The sequence below is a fragment of the Lactuca sativa genome, chromosome 9, assembly GCF_002870075.4.
Source record: "Lactuca sativa cultivar Salinas chromosome 9, Lsat_Salinas_v11, whole genome shotgun sequence".
In the NCBI taxonomy this organism is placed as follows: domain Eukaryota; kingdom Viridiplantae; phylum Streptophyta; class Magnoliopsida; order Asterales; family Asteraceae; genus Lactuca; species Lactuca sativa.
In genome coordinates this window covers 18,298,176-18,314,930 of record NC_056631.2, presented here as the reverse complement: position 1 = coordinate 18,314,930, position 16,755 = coordinate 18,298,176, and the positions used below count along the sequence as shown (strand labels likewise).

The 16,755-nt window shown below is 36.3% G+C and overlaps 2 protein-coding genes across 7 annotated transcripts; both read left to right on the top strand.

The window, feature by feature from the left end:
- Positions 1-304: 304 nt before the first annotated feature.
- LOC111876535 (probable LRR receptor-like serine/threonine-protein kinase At1g06840) lies at positions 305-5,825 on the top strand. Of its 3 annotated transcripts, none has more exons than XM_023873086.3 (21): positions 305-626; positions 816-992; positions 1,099-1,249; positions 1,321-1,392; positions 1,495-1,566; positions 1,633-1,776; positions 1,843-1,914; positions 1,984-2,055; positions 2,180-2,251; positions 2,330-2,398; positions 2,502-2,570; positions 2,661-2,732; positions 2,939-3,025; positions 3,119-3,187; positions 3,290-3,801; positions 3,872-4,033; positions 4,128-4,411; positions 4,485-4,536; positions 4,614-4,870; positions 4,963-5,097; positions 5,178-5,825. In XM_023873086.3, the coding sequence occupies exons 2-21, from the start codon at positions 899-901 to the stop codon at positions 5,532-5,534; spliced, it is 2,874 nt and encodes a 957-aa protein (XP_023728854.1). In that variant the 5' UTR covers positions 305-626; positions 816-898; the 3' UTR covers positions 5,535-5,825. The 3 variants fall into 3 exon arrangements, with proteins under 3 accessions (XP_023728854.1, XP_023728855.1, XP_023728853.1); XM_023873087.3 differs by having other exon boundaries at positions 305-701; positions 4,620-4,870; XM_023873085.3 differs by having other exon boundaries at positions 305-701.
- A 1,248-nt stretch (positions 5,826-7,073) lies between these two features.
- LOC111876536 (probable LRR receptor-like serine/threonine-protein kinase At1g06840) lies at positions 7,074-12,731 on the top strand. 4 transcript variants are annotated; one of them, XM_042897903.2, is made up of 21 exons: positions 7,074-7,844; positions 7,956-8,103; positions 8,240-8,390; positions 8,489-8,560; positions 8,657-8,728; positions 8,815-8,958; positions 9,045-9,116; positions 9,195-9,241; positions 9,335-9,437; positions 9,526-9,594; positions 9,677-9,745; positions 9,836-9,907; positions 9,986-10,072; positions 10,161-10,229; positions 10,316-10,818; positions 10,884-11,045; positions 11,121-11,404; positions 11,466-11,517; positions 11,602-11,852; positions 11,943-12,077; positions 12,161-12,731. In XM_042897903.2, exons 1-21 carry the CDS (start codon positions 7,806-7,808, stop codon positions 12,497-12,499), a joined length of 2,940 nt encoding a protein of 979 aa, XP_042753837.1. In that variant the 5' UTR covers positions 7,074-7,805; the 3' UTR covers positions 12,500-12,731. The 4 variants fall into 4 exon arrangements, with proteins under 4 accessions (XP_042753837.1, XP_042753838.1, XP_042753836.1 ...); XM_042897904.2 differs by having other exon boundaries at positions 7,076-7,844; positions 9,195-9,266; positions 9,366-9,437; XM_042897902.2 differs by having other exon boundaries at positions 7,077-7,844; positions 11,596-11,852.
- The last annotated feature ends 4,024 nt before the right edge of the window (positions 12,732-16,755 follow it).

Sequence of the window (16,755 nt, the reverse complement as noted above, 5' to 3'; positions counted from 1 at the left end):
TTGTGTATGTATGTATGTGTAGGAAAATACAAAAAAAAATGAAAATAATAGAAACCAATTTACTCAGCGGTTAAACCGGTTGAATCGGAAACAGATCACCATATCGGTTCAACTAAAAAAACTGTTTTTAAAAGATTGGTTTCACGAACTTCTAATGTGCTAAGAGAAGCCGAGACGCAATACGTGTCATCTGCTAATAGGTCGAGTGTAGAACTGTGCGAATTGCACCGAAACATAGCAGCCTTTTTTTCAAAGTACTGGTCCCACGATACAACTAAGAAGTCAGTCCATCGGAACACAAAAGTCAATGTTGGCGAATGCCATCTTGATTTCTGAGAGGAGAAGCAGAACATTTCACCCAAAAATCGTAGTACTCTTACGCGTTCTTATTAAAAAATCGCAGTTACTTTCAATGGCTGAATACGTCATCAACTTCATCTGCATCAGCTTACAAACGTTTACCAGTTCAAGCTTTCTCCTTTTTTTTACCTCTTCTTTTCTCAAAATCAACACCCACCCAAGTTTACCAAAGAACATTCAACAAGGTTCGCCTAATAACACAGACCTGTCAACCACCCTCATAATTTGTCAACGGATATCTGAAGGCGTACCCATGTGAACACAGTGTAAGGAAATTATATCCTGATTTGGCATATAACTTTTTGCACGCAAACCGTTCGATTAAATGCCTCTTCGAAGTGGTAACGTTGCTGGTTTTGAGAATCTAATTTTTGAGCTCGTGTTTGGAGTTATTGTATGTGGAAGGAATCTAATTGAGATTTGGAATTTTAACCTGTTGTCTTGTTTCGGCTCAGGTGGATGGTTTGGATATTTGGATAAGTACAAGTGTTAACTTTTAAGCAATATTTGGGGATTGTGTCCACTCAACATTCTCGGGATGTCCGACTCAAGGTTTTTACTGTTCGGAGTGTTCTGGGCCATGAGTTTGTTGCTTGTTGTTACAGATTGTCAATCTACTCATCCTGCTGAAGGTAATTCTTAATTAATTGTGAGATTATTGATTATGAATTATGATGATAAACTTTGGTATAGAAGGTGCTGGATTTACTCATGATAATCTTGTAAATTAATGTGCAGTGACAGCACTGCAGCTTATTAGGGATAGCTTTAGCGATCCAGACAATCGTTTGAGCAACTGGAATCGTGGAGATCCATGTTCATCAAATTGGACTGGGGTTTTGTGCTTCAACAGAACCCTAGACGACAGCTATCTTCATGTCAGAGAACTGTAAGATAGCACACCCTTGATAATTTAACTTTTAATTCGCTTAAAAATAATTCTGTGTACAATTTTTGCAGGCAACTACTGAATCTCGACCTCGGAGGAACTTTATCTCCAGCCCTTGGGCGCTTGTCATATATGGAAATATTGTGAGCCAAATTCCTAATATCATCATCATCATCATCATCTGCATTACTTTCTTTCATATAGTATTTTGATTTTCTTATGCATATTTACTCTTCATTTTAAAGGGATGTCATGTGGAACAACATAGTTGGGAGTATACCAAAAGAGATAGGCCAACTTACAAATTTGGAACTCTTGTAAGTTGATTTCTTCTTAGATTTAAATGTGAATACAAGTGAAAATTATGGTTAATTTACATGCAGGCTCTTGAATGGAAATCAACTAACAGGATCCTTGCCAGAAGAGATTGGTTATCTCCCTAATCTGGATCGAATACAAATTGATCAAAATCACATATCTGGTTCAATACCTGTGTCATTTGCAAACTTGAACAAGACAAAGCACTTGTAAGTACTCATCTTTTCCTTGATATTATATTTTTAGTTTCTTATTTCTATCTGATTTTTATGCAGCCATATGAACAACAACTCACTTAGTGGACAAATTCCTCCTGAGCTATCAAGATTACCATCACTTGTTCACATGTAAGTTTATGCTTTGAGTTTCTTAACTTCAAGTGCATTGGCATTTGCTGACATGGACGTATGTTGCAGGCTTCTTGATAATAACAACTTATCAGGCTTCCTTCCTCCACAGCTCAGTGAACTGCCAAACCTGCTTATACTGTATGCTTTCTTTCTTTACTAGATTCATGTTTTTTATTTTTTTGCACTTGTTTGTATGCTTATGCCTTATGTTTTGTTCTATAAAACTATATATAATCAGTCCTTTCTTTCCTTCTGTTGGCAGTCAACTTGACAACAACCACTTTGAAGGAAACATACCCCCCTCTTATGGCAACATGCTTAAGTTGTTGAAGTTGTAAGTCTAATTTCATTTTCCAAATCTTCACTTAGATAGGAGTTTTTGCAAGTTTGTGATAATTTTTGGGTGTGGCAGGAGTTTAAGGAATTGCACCTTGCAGGGACCAATCCCTGATCTTAGCAGGATATCCAATCTTGCTTATATGTAAGTATGGAATACTTGTTGGATGTTTTGAAATTGATGATATCTGGCAAAAAAAATTTTTTTTTTAATTGTTATGTTGATGAGAGGTGTAAATTTATTTCAGAGACCTGAGCAATAACAATCTTAATGGGTCCATACCACCCATGACTCTTTCGGATGATATCACAACAATGTAAGAACACTTGATCTTTTACAGGGTGTTGTTCTGGTCTGGATTCTTATTCAACAAACAATTTCATTTCATATGAAAAAAACTATGCAGAGATCTGTCAAGGAATCAGCTTACTGGAACAATTCCTCCCAGCTTTTCAGGCCTTCCTAACCTACAAAGATTGTAAGCATTCTTTTAACCTTTCTTTTTGCTTCTTCTAAATGCAATTTTTATTTCTCAAATGGTGTACATTTTAGAAGGTTATTACTAATTACTATTTGGGTGTCCTTCATGATTACAACTTTAAGGACACCAATATTTATGGCTGTTATTTACAATTATGATGTATGAAGCATGAACACACTTATCTTAAACAATTTCCACTGCAGGTATCTTTTCAACAATTCATTGAATGGCTCAGTTCCATCCAACATTTGGCAAAACAGGACTTTCAATTCCACTGAATCACTTACCTTGTAAGACCTGTTTCAATAAAACATTCAAATAGTAAAAAAAAAAAAAAAAAGGTATAATCTTTCTCTGAATTCACATCTTCTCTGATACTGCAGGGATATGCAAAACAATAGGCTTTCAGGCATCTCAGGCAGCCTGACCCTCCCTCCAAATGTCACCCTTAGGTTCGCTAATTACATATTCATGTCATGTTTGGGTATTTATTGATCATAAAGTTATTATGGTACATGAAAAACCTTTGGTTTCATGTCTATAAATATTTTCAGCCTTCAAGGGAATCCTGCATGCACAAATGCGAGCATCAGTGTGGAATTCTGTAACTCTCGTCCAGTTGCATTAGTCAGTCATCTACAGAGCGTTCCTTCGAACTCAACCGACAATTGTCCCCCTCAATCATGCCCATCTGACTATGAATATGCTCCAGGCTCTCCTACTCGTTGCTTCTGTGCTGCACCATTGCTTATTGGTTACCGATTAAAGAGTCCCGGATTCTCAGATTTTCGACCATATTTCTACTCATTTGAGGTGTATTTAACCTCGGGTCTTGAAATAAACCATTTTCAACTTGACCTTACTTATGAATGGCGAAAGGGTCCTCGATTACAGATGTATTTGAAGATTTTTCCTGTGTATACACCTACACCTAATTCTAATATCTTCAATAGGAGCGAAATCCTCAGGATCCGAAGCTTGTTCACGCAATGGAAAATTCCAGATAGCGAAATTTTTGGACCTTACGAGCTTCTCGATTTCACATTAGTCGGCCCTTACAAAGATCGTTCGTCCCCTATAACCCTAATTTTACTTATCCTCTAATTTTCTTGTTACTAATAGTTTAATAATTGCAGTTATTCCCCCTCCCCCCTCGTCTTCTGGTATAAGCAAGGGTGCTGTTGTGGGAATAGTGGTAGGGGCAATTGTCGGTGCGGTTTTAGCCTCTGTGTTCATAGCACTTTATATCCTAAAATTGCAACGGAGAAAGTACCACGCAGTTTCAAGAAAACGTCATGGTGAGTAAATTTCTCTAGTATTACTATTGAAGTCAAAATTCATCATCTGATTCTGATGCTCCTGGATCCGAATTCCAAATGATATTCTACGCAGTTTCCAGGGCGTCACTTAAAATCGAAGGAGTGAAAAGCTTCAGTTACAGTGAAATGAAACATGCTACAAACTATTTTGATGTCGGCAGTGAAGTTGGGCAGGGTGGGTATGGAAAAGTGTATAAAGGCGTCTTCACTGATGGGACAGTTGTCGCCATTAAACGAGCCCAGGAGGGATCACTACAAGGGGAAAAGGAGTTTCTCACAGAAATAGAGCTGTTGTCTAGGTTACATCATAGAAATCTGGTTTCTTTGCTTGGATTCTGTGATGAAGAAGGCGAGCAGGTAAATTACCTTTTTGTCCTTTAGTCATCTTAACATTAAAGATACATATATACCATTGATTTGTGCATTGCAGATGTTGGTTTACGAGTTCATGCCTAATGGCACTCTCAGAGATCACTTATCAGGTATTTTTAAACACAATGAGTCTTTACTGAATATTGAAAGAGATAAAAAGGGAACTGATGTAACTTGCATTGACTAGTTACAGGTAAGTATAAAGAATCGTTGAGTTTTGGGATGAGATTGAGAATTGCATTGGGGTCTGCAAAGGGCATTCTTTACCTACATTCTGAAGCTGATCCTCCAATATTCCATAGAGATATTAAGGCCACAAACATCTTGCTCGACTCAAAACTTGTTGCAAAAGTTGCTGATTTTGGACTTTCAAGACTAGCTCCGGTTGCTGACCTGGAAGGTGTTGTCCCTGGTCATGTATCAACAGTTGTCAAGGGAACTCCGGTTAGACAGTTTGACTTTTAAGCTCAAAATTCAAATCAAGTAAAGAATGGGTATTTGAAACTTAATCAAATGGTTTTATTTTTGCATGGCAGGGGTATCTTGATCCTGAATATTTCCTGACTCATAAACTAACAGATAAAAGCGACGTTTATAGTTTGGGTGTTGTTTTTCTTGAACTGTTAACGGGAATGCACCCAATCACACATGGGAAGAACATCGTTCGAGAGGTAATAAAATTAATTTGATTCTTACCACATCAACATGAAGTTTAATTTTTGCGTTATCTTTGTTTTGATATATTTATTAGGTTAATATTGCGTATCGATCGGGGATGATATTCTCAGTGATTGATGAAAAAATGGGATCTTATCCGTCTGAATGTGTGGAAAAGTTTGTGACATTGGCCCTGAAATGTTGTAAGGAGGACACGGATGAACGACCATCGATGGCGGAAGTTGTTCGGGAACTGGAAAATATTCGACAAATGATGCCGGAATCGGACTCAAGAATCATGAATTCCATTGATATCGAAGCGGGGAAGAATGCGAATGCACCTTCTTCTCAGTCTTCATCTTCTACAACAAAGAACCACCCTTATGTTTCTTCAGATATCTCGGGGAGTGACCTTGTTAGCGGTGTTGTCCCCACCATTGCACCTAGATGAACAAACAAAACCATGTATTCTTTTATGTTGTGTCCACAATATTGTATGTAGATTGTAGACACAATAAATAGTGTTTTAAGGAAGATATATCTGCATATACTACTACATGAAGGAGATATCTCTTCTTTAGGAACTATTTATCGTGTATACTACTTGAAAGTTGTAATATTGTTTTCTTTTGTCTAGTTTATATGTATATACCATGTTGGGATTTGGTTTTGTAAAGTACGGTTTTAGAGAGTTACAGGAGTGACTTCATAAATTAACTACAAACTTTTTGGTTTTCTTACATCATTGATTGTTAATTTTATATATTACATTCAGTCATTAGACAATATTTCATCGTGTTTTTATGGTCACCATACAAAAATATACATAGCAGAGGTCGAGGCAAGATATCAATTTTGGCCAAACAATAAATAATATAAAAAAATTCCGGTTTCTCACGTTATGTTTTTGGTTTTAACTATGTGAGAGAGAAAGGGTGGTACCAAGGCTAGCCGAGTGGCATTGGCGGTAGCTAAGTCACCTTGGCAAACAACGTTCCGCCAACTCGGCATGCCGAGCTCGACACCCCATCTCAATAGCTTGCAACATTTCTCCTTTCTTGCCACACACTCTCTTATCTCCTCTAGCCTCTCCCCCACTTTGCACCCCAACTCCATCATCATTGGTGGTGAAGAAGCTTTTGGCTGAGGTGGAGTCCCCTACTCCGCACCCCACTCCTAATAGCCTAAGACCCAAAGGAGTGATGCCAAGAGGTGTCAAACTCCACCTCATCCATCTTCTCAAAGGGTTTGTTAAATCATTGGCATGTCCTAATGATAATAAAAGGAAAAAAAATTAAGAAAGCTCAGCAATGAAGGATGTGGAAAGAGTATGTGACTACGATGAAAACGAAATTATTCTAACGACATAGTCACTAGCGAAGAATACATGGCAAGAAGAGTGGCGATATATAATGTTGAAGTCCATCACAATCTTCGTAGCGACTTGGTGAAACATATTTGGATTGTTGATCATATTGATATGTACATGGAACCCTAAGATGATTTGGACAACCAATTTTCAGACACGACTTCATGTAATTCTTATTAGTTACGTATTTTTAGGTTTTTAAGTTTTGAAGTTATTAATTTATTGTTATTTATCCCTTATTTCAATTAATAGAAATTCTAGTTTTTATCTAAACTTAATTGTTTAAATAATTTAATTAGAGAAAAGTATGTGTAAAAATTGGGACATCATTCACTTTAAATGAAAGGGAGGTAATTCATTTGTGTAAAAATTGGGACATCATTCACAAAAGTGATGTGGTAGAAAAAAGTGTGACAAAGTTGCTATTACTTCCTCCAGTTTGAAAGGGAGGTAATTCATTTATTTTTAGTTTATAGCCAACTACTAACGTACATATTTATAACCATTATTATTATCTTATTTTCCATCTTTTAAAATCAAAGAATCGTATTATGTTATGATTGTATTTGGTTATTAAGGTGGAGGATATCTACAGCGGGACAGGAGGCCGACGATACTGCTGGGGGACGATTGCAAGCAGCAATGGTACCATCAGAAGAAGCTGATTGCAGGTTGTGGAAGGAACGGATACCGACCCATACCGTTCCAGATTTTCCGAAAACAAAATTTAATCAAAAGTTGATAAATCAGAATACCGAACAGAATTAACATCATCGGTACCGGGAATGATACCGGTTTTCGATAGTACCAAATCCCAAATTTAATGAATTTGAAGTACCGAATATCTTCTCATATTTTTAAATACGGTACAGATAGGGGATCATGTATAAGGACAATCTGCTAAATTATGGGGCATTCTTGAAATCCTCCGCAGACACGTGTCAACGCTGTAGGCAGTAAAATAGTCAAATGTTGCGAACACCATCTTGATTTTTGATAGGAGAAACAGAGCTTTCAACCCAACATCTGATCGAAGTATTCTTGCATTTTCTTAGTTAAAAATGCACAGTAAAATTGAGAAAGAAAGGCTACAGCCGTCACCATGCTCATCTGCATCAGCTATTCCGCTTACAATCGTCACTGGTTCAAAGTTTTTCCTTCTTATCTTCTTTTCTTCCCATCATCAAACATCTACAAGGCCACAAACGGTTACTTAAGAACATTTAATGAGGTCTGCGCAATCACACAGAACCCTCAACGGCTCAACCACCCTCTTAATTGTGAATGACTAATTATACTCGTACCCATGTGAACAATGGGTGATGGAATTTTTTTTATTTGGCACAAAACCGTATGCACACAACCCATTTGATCAAATGTCTATTTGAAGCGGTAACTTTACTGGTTTGAAGATTGTGATTATCGAGTCCTTGTTTGGAGTTATTGCATGTGGAAATAGTCTTAATGAACTTTGGAATCTAAATGTTGTCTTGTTGAACTCAGGTGGATGGTTTGGATATCTGTACAAGTAATTGGTGTCCTTTTAACACACTGGTGATATCCAAAGTATGGGTTTCATGGTTCAGATTTGTCTGGACCATGAGTTTGTTGCTTGTTTTTGCAGATAGTGAGTCTACTCATCCTGATGAAGGTAAACTGCTTTGTTTTCATGTATTTGGAGGAGTTTTTGTTCATTACAAAGGCCTCTATTTTATCAAATTAATATTTTGGAAAGAAGAGGGATTGATTACTCAATACACATGATAAACTTGTGATTTAATTTGCAGTGACAACACTGAGGGCTATTAGGCAAAGCTTTATCGATCCAAACAGTAGGCTTAGGAACTGGAGGCGTGGAGATCCATGTGTATCAAATTGGACTGGAGTCTTGTGCTTCAACAAAACCCTAGACGATGGTTATCTTCATCTTCGAGAACTGTAAGATAATAATTCTCCAATTTATATGATTGTAACTATAAGTTTTAAAGCCACTATATATAACCAGAACCAACTAAGTCCTTGTATGATTTTTGTAGGCAACTACTGAATCTCAATCTTTCTGGAACTTTATCTCCAGAAATAAGGCGATTATCTTATATGCAAATATTGTGAGCCAAGTTCCTAATTTCACCTACATTACTTTGTTTCCTTTTTCTTGATAATATTTTGTTATGCATATAACATATTTGCTCTTGATCTTAAAGGGATGTCATGTGGAACAACATAGGTGGGAGTATACCAAAAGAGATAGGCCAACTTACATCCTTGAAATTCTTGTAACTTCATTTCTTTTTTCCTGTTTAATTAATTAATTAGATATCAAACCATTTATGGTAATTTGTAAATATGATAATGCATGCAGGCTCTTAAATGGAAACAATCTAACAGGCTCCTTGCCAGAAGAGATTGGGAATCTCCCCAATTTGAACCGCATACAAATCGACCAGAACCACATATCTGGACCAATACCAGTCTCATTTTCAAAACTCAACAACACAAAGCACTTGTAGTTTTATTATTATTTGTTCCTATATTTTTATTTTCTGATTTCTATATGATGACTATTAGTAATTATCATATGTGGGTTTGTAGTCATATGAACAATAACTCTCTTAGTGGTCAAATTCCTCCTGAGCTATCTAGATTGCCAAATGTTGTTCACTTGTAAGTTCATTCTTTGAATTTACTTAAGTTTTGACTTTTGAGTGCAATGGCATTTGCTGACATGGACGTATGCTGCAGGCTTCTTGACAATAACAACTTATCAGGCTATCTTCCTCCAGAGCTCAGTAAACCACCATACTTGATTATACTGTATGCTTTATTTCTTTACTATAATATTGCTTTTAAAAAGAATATTGTTGTTTTGGTCGAATCATAAGATCAAGGAGTTCATTGTACTTTCTTTGGTAGTCAATTTGACAACAACCACTTTGAAGGAAGTATACCTTCCTCTTATGGCAACATGCTTCAACTGGCCAAGTTGTAAGTGTAGTTTAAGTTTTAATAAACTTTAGTAATGATGAATTTCAACACATAACACTCTAACCCAAGATTACTTTTGGTGTTGCAGGAGTTTTAGGAATTGCAACTTGCAAGGACCAATCCCTGATCTTAGCAGGATACCACATCTTACTTATATGTAAGTATGAAATAAATCTTGAATGTTTCGGAGTGAAGTCTTTTTTTAAGTTGTTAGTTTGATGAGAATTTATATATTTCAGAGACCTGAGTGATAACAATCTTAATGGATCCATACCACCCGTGAATCTTTCTCATGATATCACAACAATGTAAGTTTTACAGAGTCTATTCGTGATCTACTTTGTGTCTTTGTGTTTGGACTTTGGATTCTTATAATTTCATGTGATAAAACTGTGCAGCGATCTGTCAAGGAATCAGCTTACTGGAACAATTCCTCCCATCTTTTCAGGCCTTCCTAATCTACAAAGATTGTGAGGATTCTTTTAACCTTTCTTTTAAAAAATATAATGGATCGATGTACACATTTATTTGAAACTATTTTCCTGCAGGTCTCTTTCCAACAATTCATTAAATGGCACAGTTCCATCCACTATTTGGCAAAATAAGACTTTCAATTCAACCAAAAAACTTACAGTGTATGACCTCAAACATGAACATCCCTCTCCCTTTTTATCTGCTCTAATTCTTTCTCTGAACTCACATGTCTTCTCTGGTATCTTCCAGGGATGTGAAAAATAACTGGCTTTCAGGCGTTTCAGGCAGCCTTGACCTCCCTCCTAATGTCACCCTTAGGTTCCTTAATTTTCTTGCTAATTGTATGTATATTCAGTATTCACACAACAAGACTTTCAGGCTTTTATGTTTCTAAATTTCTGCAGTCTTCAAGGGAACCCAGCATGCTCGAATGCCAGCTTGGCACAATTCTGTGAATCTTCAACCACATTAGTCAGTCATCTGCAGAGCATTCCATCAAACTCAACTGACAAATGTCCACCAGAATCATGCCCAAACAACTTTGAATATGCTCCAGGCTCTCCTACTCCTTGTTTCTGTGCTGCACCACTGCTTGTTGGGTTTCGGTTGAAGAGTCCTGGATTCTCCTATTTTGAGACATATTTCTACCCATTCGAGGTCTACCTAACCTCTGGTCTTGAAATCAATCATTTTCAACTTGATCTCACCTATGAATGGCAAAAAGGTCCTCGACTTGGAATGTATCTAAAGCTTTTTCCGGTGTATACAGTACCTGGTTCTAATGTCTTCAATAGGAGCGAAGTACTCCGGATTCGAAGCTTGTTCACACAATGGGAGATTCCATATAACAAATTCTATGGACCTTACGAGCTTCTCAATTTCACACTATCGGATCCATATAAAAACTGTTCGTCTTCTATAACCCTAATCATTAGATATCGTCAAGTTTATTAATACTCGTCTTAATTGCAGACTTTCCTACCACTTCACCCTCTTCTGGTATAAGCAAAGATGCAGTTGCAGGCATCGTGGTAGGGGCGATTGTAGGTGCGGTTTTGGTCTCTGCGTTCGTGTCAGCTTATATCTTACGATCGCATCGGAAGAGGTACGATGCAGTGTCAGGAAGACGCCGTGGTGAGCAAACTTGTGGATTCACTAATCATGTTTCGGTGTACATACCTGATACTCGATCCAAACATCTTTGTGCAGTTTCTAGGGCATCCCTTAAAATCGAAGGAGTGAAAAGCTTCACGTTTGAAGAAATGAAACACGCTACAAACAACTTCGATGTTGGCAGTGAAGTCGGGCATGGTGGGTATGGAAAGGTGTATAAAGGCGTGCTCACTGATGGGACAGCTGTCGCCATTAAACGAGCCCAGGAAGGATCACTACAGGGTGAACATGAGTTTCTAACGGAAATTGAGTTATTGTCTAGGTTACATCATAGAAATCTGGTTTCTTTGCTTGGATTCTGCGATGAAGAAGGGGATCAGGTAAATTACATTTTTGTCCTTTAGTCATCATTACAAATTACATATAACTTGTGTATTGCAGATGCTGGTTTATGAGTTCATGTCTAATGGCACTCTCAGAGATCACTTATCAGGTATAATAAACTTCCTTATAGATCTTACTCTTGTATAATCTGATAACGAAAATACTAGTATGTGTTTTGGTTGACTAGTTACAGGAAAATATAAAGAATCATTGAGTTTTGCTATGAGATTAAGAATCGCATTGCATTCAGCAAAGGGCATTCTCTACCTTCATACCGAAGCTAACCCTCCAATATTTCATCGCGATATTAAGGCCACAAACATCTTACTCGACTCAAAACTCGTAGCAAAAGTTGCTGATTTTGGTCTTTCAAGACTCGCTCCTGTAGTTGACATTTCCGGAATTGCCCCCGGTCATGTATCGACAGTTGTTAAGGGAACTCCTGTAAGCATCAACTTATATGTTGACTTCCTCTCACGTTCATAAATCATAGAGGGTTTGGTTTGACAATGGGAACCCGGTTTTGTTTTACAGGGCTACCTTGACCCCGAGTATTTCCTGACACATAACCTAACTGATAAAAGTGACGTTTATAGCCTTGGTGTTGTTTTTCTCGAACTCTTGACAGGGATGCACCCAATCACACATGGCAAGAACATTGTCCGAGAGGTATTGCGAGTAAAATTTTGTATTAGATCGAGACATTGAGCATATATAATCTTTGTTTTGATTTGTTTATGTATGTATATCAGGTTAATATTGCGTATCAATCTGGCAAGATATACTCGGTTGTTGATGCAAATATGGGATCTTATCCATCTGAATGTGTTGAAAAGTTTGCAACTTTGGCCCTCAATTGTTGTTGGGAAGACACGGATGGGAGACCATCGATGGCTGAAGTTGTTCGGGAAATTGAAAACATATGGCAAATGATGTTAGATCTTGACCCGAGGACCATTGACTCGGTTGATATCACTGAACCTGTGTCTTCTCAGTGTTCATCGTTAACAAAGAACATGTTCCTGGTTTCCTCAGATATCTCAGGGAATGACCTTTCTAGTGGTGTTATCCCCACCATATCACCTAGATGAGAATCCCTTGTTGTTGTTGTTATCTGATTTTACTAGTGTATGTTAGTGTAGTTGAGTTTGAATTGTGGCTTTTGTTTTCGGGTAACAAGTAAAAAGGGCAAATAGTGTGTAAGGAAGATGCATAGACTAGTCTTTTCTAAGAAATGTTTATTTTGTAGAATATTTGGAGTACTGTTCTGTTTTTTACTTTCTAATCTATGTATAAAGTATAGGCCATGCGGTTTTGCTTGAATTGTGAGATGTAAGTTAGAGTGGTTTTGCTTGGCATTCAATAGTTTTGACATGTATTATGAAAAAAAAATCATTGGAAACACTAATTAAACATGTACTTTTGGTGGGATTTTACATTGAAAATTCACGTCCTAAAACATTATTTAGTTGAGTCATATGTTATTCTAGTCTAATTTGTTATTGTATTATCTTCTTTACATTGTTTTTTCTTACGATTTAAGTTTTGAGTTAAAACAAAGCTAAGCCAGGGAAATAAATCAACCTCCTTGTGAGTTCAAACATTTGTATTAACAAGCCTTCTTATCTCCACGTCTCTTTCTTGTCTCTTGATAAAATGAAATCATATTGATGTAAAAACTTCATGACCATTTCTTTAAGAGAAAAATAATGTCATGACATCTATTTTTATCCACGGATTTTACGAATATTGATCTTACCGATTACACCAAGGGTATGTTTCGCAAGAACTCGTTTTTTTTTTCCGAGGTTTTTAAAGTTGTTATTTAAACCGAAAAGTAGTTAAAAAAAACTATTTAGACTAGCGTTTTAACAAACTTATCGAATTTTTGAAAATTCTTCGAAATATATCATGTATTAATTATAAAAAACTTCAATCTTCTACATGTTTTTATGTTATTTTACTTATTCTAACTAGTTTATCAGCTATTTTACTAAAAAAAATTCAACTAGCATCTACTTTGCCAAACATAACGTAAGAATAAACCCCAAGCCCCTCCACGTCGTTTTTGATCCCATACCAACAAGCCTTGAAAAAACTCAAGAACCACTTTCCCTAAAAACTCAAGAACATGGTGTTAGGCATTTCATAGGTTCGACTCAAAAAAGAAAATTCTTTCAAATGATAGTATTTTTTTTTTCAACGGCTAACACACACCCACTAAATCCTACTCGTTACTACTCTTTTGTCCACGACATGACTTGAACCCTCAACCCTTAGAGGATGAATACATTTTCAAACACTTTGATACCGATAAGCCAAAAACCATTTGGTTCAAATATCACTATTTATTAACAAGTACGTCTACGTTCTTAAATTGTTTGTAGTGAACTTTTGTAACTAACAATACATCTTTATACAAATAATTCATACATTCTTTAGGTTTGTTATTATAACATAAATGAAAATTCTTTTAAGTTTGTAATTATAACATTTTTTTTATAACATGAACATTAAATAATAAATTTAAACAGGAATGCAACAAAATATTCATTAGGCTTCATTAAAAGATTAAAGAATAAATTAAACACAACATGCTTTCAATACTTTTCATAAACACAAAGATGAAATAATTGTTTCAAACTTGATATATAAAATGGTTTTTTTTTTCTACAACCTAATATACCTATTTAAAAATTATAATTATTAGCTAATCATTCTCACTAATAAATTTTGTTACATTATTTTCTGAAAAAATAATATTCATTATCTCTTCTTCTTCTTCTTCTTCTTCTTCTCTCTCTCTCTCTCTCTCTCTCTCTCTCTCTCTCTATGTATGTGTCTATATATATATATATATATATATATATATATATATATATATATATATATATATATATATATATATATACTCTCAAGTATTTTATTTTATTTTTATTATAGTAAATATAATAATTACATTTATACTATTAATTGAGTTAATGTAAATGATCCATCTTTTATATATTTCTCTAAGTGAGGCCATTTCAAATTTGAGATATATAATTTGTAGTTTGTTCAAAGTTGAACCAATTGTTTGCAAAAAATATTTTTCTCCGCATAAATTATAGGAATAATGACTTAAAAGGACAATATATTTTATGATTTATACACATTTGGTCACTGATTTTTTTTTGTCGTCCACATTTACCTCTTTTGTAACGCCCGAAATCTTGAGGAATAGTTGTTGGGAATAAATTCTTTTTTTAGGGTTGGACACGACGTGTTGGAGGAGCCAACACAATGTGTCTAGATTTGAAGAAACGCGACTTCCATTAAGGCCAACACGGCGTGTTCATGCTATTACGCGGTGTGTTGGCGGCTGATAGAGAAAACCCTAATTTTTAGGGTGTTGCACCCTATATAAAGGCCTTAAGTCCTCATGGTTGGCCTCATTAAGGCCAAATCTGGACACGTTGTGTTGTGGAACCAACACACTGTGTCTAGATTTGAAGAAACATGACTATCATTAAGGCCAACACGGCGTGTTCATGCCATTACATGGTGTGTTGGCGGATGGTGGAGAAAACCCTAATTTTTAGGGTGTTACACCCTATATAAAGGCCTTAAGTCCTCATAGTTGGCCTCATTACCAACCTCCATTGCCACTAAAACCCTAAAATCGATCTCTAAGTCTCTTGGTGGTGTTCTTGAGCTTGTAAGAAGTTCTTAGTGCTCTTTTTTTTGTCTTTGTGAAGGAAGAGGAGATCTTGAAGTTGTCTTGCTTGGTGGAAAGGTTTTAGATCCAGAATCATCTTCTTTTGTGCAAGCTTTTTAATGTATCAAGTTTGAACCTTGACTTATAGATGTTTAGATCTCTTCATATTGTGTTTTGTTGTGCTTTTGGTCCCTTTTGGGTTGATGAGATAGTGAAGTCGTTTAAGGGCTTGTTATTCCAAATTTAAGTTTGTATTGAGCTCCTTGAGCATAAAGGTGCAAGATTTATGAGATAATTGGTTACATGCATGCATTAAGTCACTTATTAAGTCCTTTTTAAGCTTAAGAGTTTCATTTAGACATGCATGAACGTAAAGTTGACAACTTTACATGGGTTTCCAGCTCAAGGAAGCCAAATCTATATTTTGGGGCTATGTCTTTTTGAATTAAGTGCTTATTAGTTAAGCCTTTGCATTATTAAGCTTTATGGATTGAATTTGAACCTTTTTGGGTAGTCACAATGGATAAAGTTGGAAACTTTATCCTTATGGACTAGATCTAAGTTTTGGAGCTCCTGGTATCGGAGGAAACAACTTGATGTATTAAGCTCGGGCAACACGACGCGTTGGCTGGGGTTTTCCCGACTATTCGGATGATGGCGAAACACGACGTAGCCAAGGGTTCACACAGCGTGTTTGGTCAACATGAACGGATGACTTTATCTTTGACCAAAAGTTTGATCAGGGTTGACCATGGGATATTTTGGGCCATGTTTGGGCCTTTTGGATCGTAGGTTTGGGCCTTAGTCTTGGGCCAAGCTAGATAAGGGATAAATTGGTCTTTTACCCTAAGTATGGATTGAAAGATATAGATTCGATTCCAATTGTTAATTGGGTGTTATTTGTTATTGATAGATCAGGGGATTGATGGACCAACTGCCAGGGATAATCAATGTGATTCTACATTGCGAGGTGAGTCTCCTCACTATTTTATGGGTCGAAGGCACCAATGTCGGACCTATTGGTTTATGTATTGTAGGAAGACCATTGGGCGACCCTTGACATTTGTATGAAAGACAAATAGGTGGCACTTGGCAATTTTGTATGCAAGACCAGAGTTTGGACTATGGAAGTTAAGTAGATAAGTAGTTGTAGATTGTATGTTAGTTGTCTTTGTGATTCTTGCATGGAACACCAGGAGGTGGCTCCCGACAATTGTCTGTAAGACCCAGGGTTTTGGTCCCCGGCCTAGAATGGAAGACCATGATATGACTCGTGGCATAATGGCAAGACTATGTGTGACACATAGCACCTTCTATTGAATGTTGGATATTTATGATATGTATGACTCGTAGGTTATGTATGGATGTGGTATTTGGGGAACTCACTAAGTTTTGTGCTTATAGTTGTTGTTTATGGTTTTAGGTACTTCCGGTTCAAAAGGGAAGGCCCCGGCTTGATCACAGCGCATACACCCATATTTTCCATAACCTTGAGATTTTTGGGATTATACTCTAATGATTGTTTTTAATATGAAATACCTTTAAGTGTTTTAGTAATGATAAATGGGCGTTTTGGTTGTTTTAAAATTGAAATTTTTACCTCATATTTTGGAGCGTTACACCTTTAACTTGTTAAGATCTACACATTTA

What these genes read in the sequence shown, in the direction of transcription:
- LOC111876535 (XM_023873086.3), top strand. Translation starts at nt 899, where the DNA reads ATGTCCGACTCAAGGTTTTTACTGTTCGGAGTGTTCTGGGCCATGAGT. An exon ending in ATATCCAATCTTGCTTATAT is followed by an intron (nt 2,399 to 2,501) that starts GTAAGTATGGAA and finishes AATTTATTTCAG; the next exon opens with AGACCTGAGCAATAACAATC. An exon ending in CTTCCTAACCTACAAAGATT is followed by an intron (nt 2,733 to 2,938) that starts GTAAGCATTCTT and finishes TTTCCACTGCAG; the next exon opens with GTATCTTTTCAACAATTCAT.
- LOC111876536 (XM_042897902.2), top strand. Translation starts at nt 7,806, where the DNA reads ATGCACACAACCCATTTGATCAAATGTCTATTTGAAGCG. An exon ending in GTCTACTCATCCTGATGAAG is followed by an intron (nt 8,104 to 8,239) that starts GTAAACTGCTTT and finishes TTTAATTTGCAG; the next exon opens with TGACAACACTGAGGGCTATT. An exon ending in ATCGGATCCATATAAAAACT is followed by an intron (nt 10,819 to 10,883) that starts GTTCGTCTTCTA and finishes TCTTAATTGCAG; the next exon opens with ACTTTCCTACCACTTCACCC.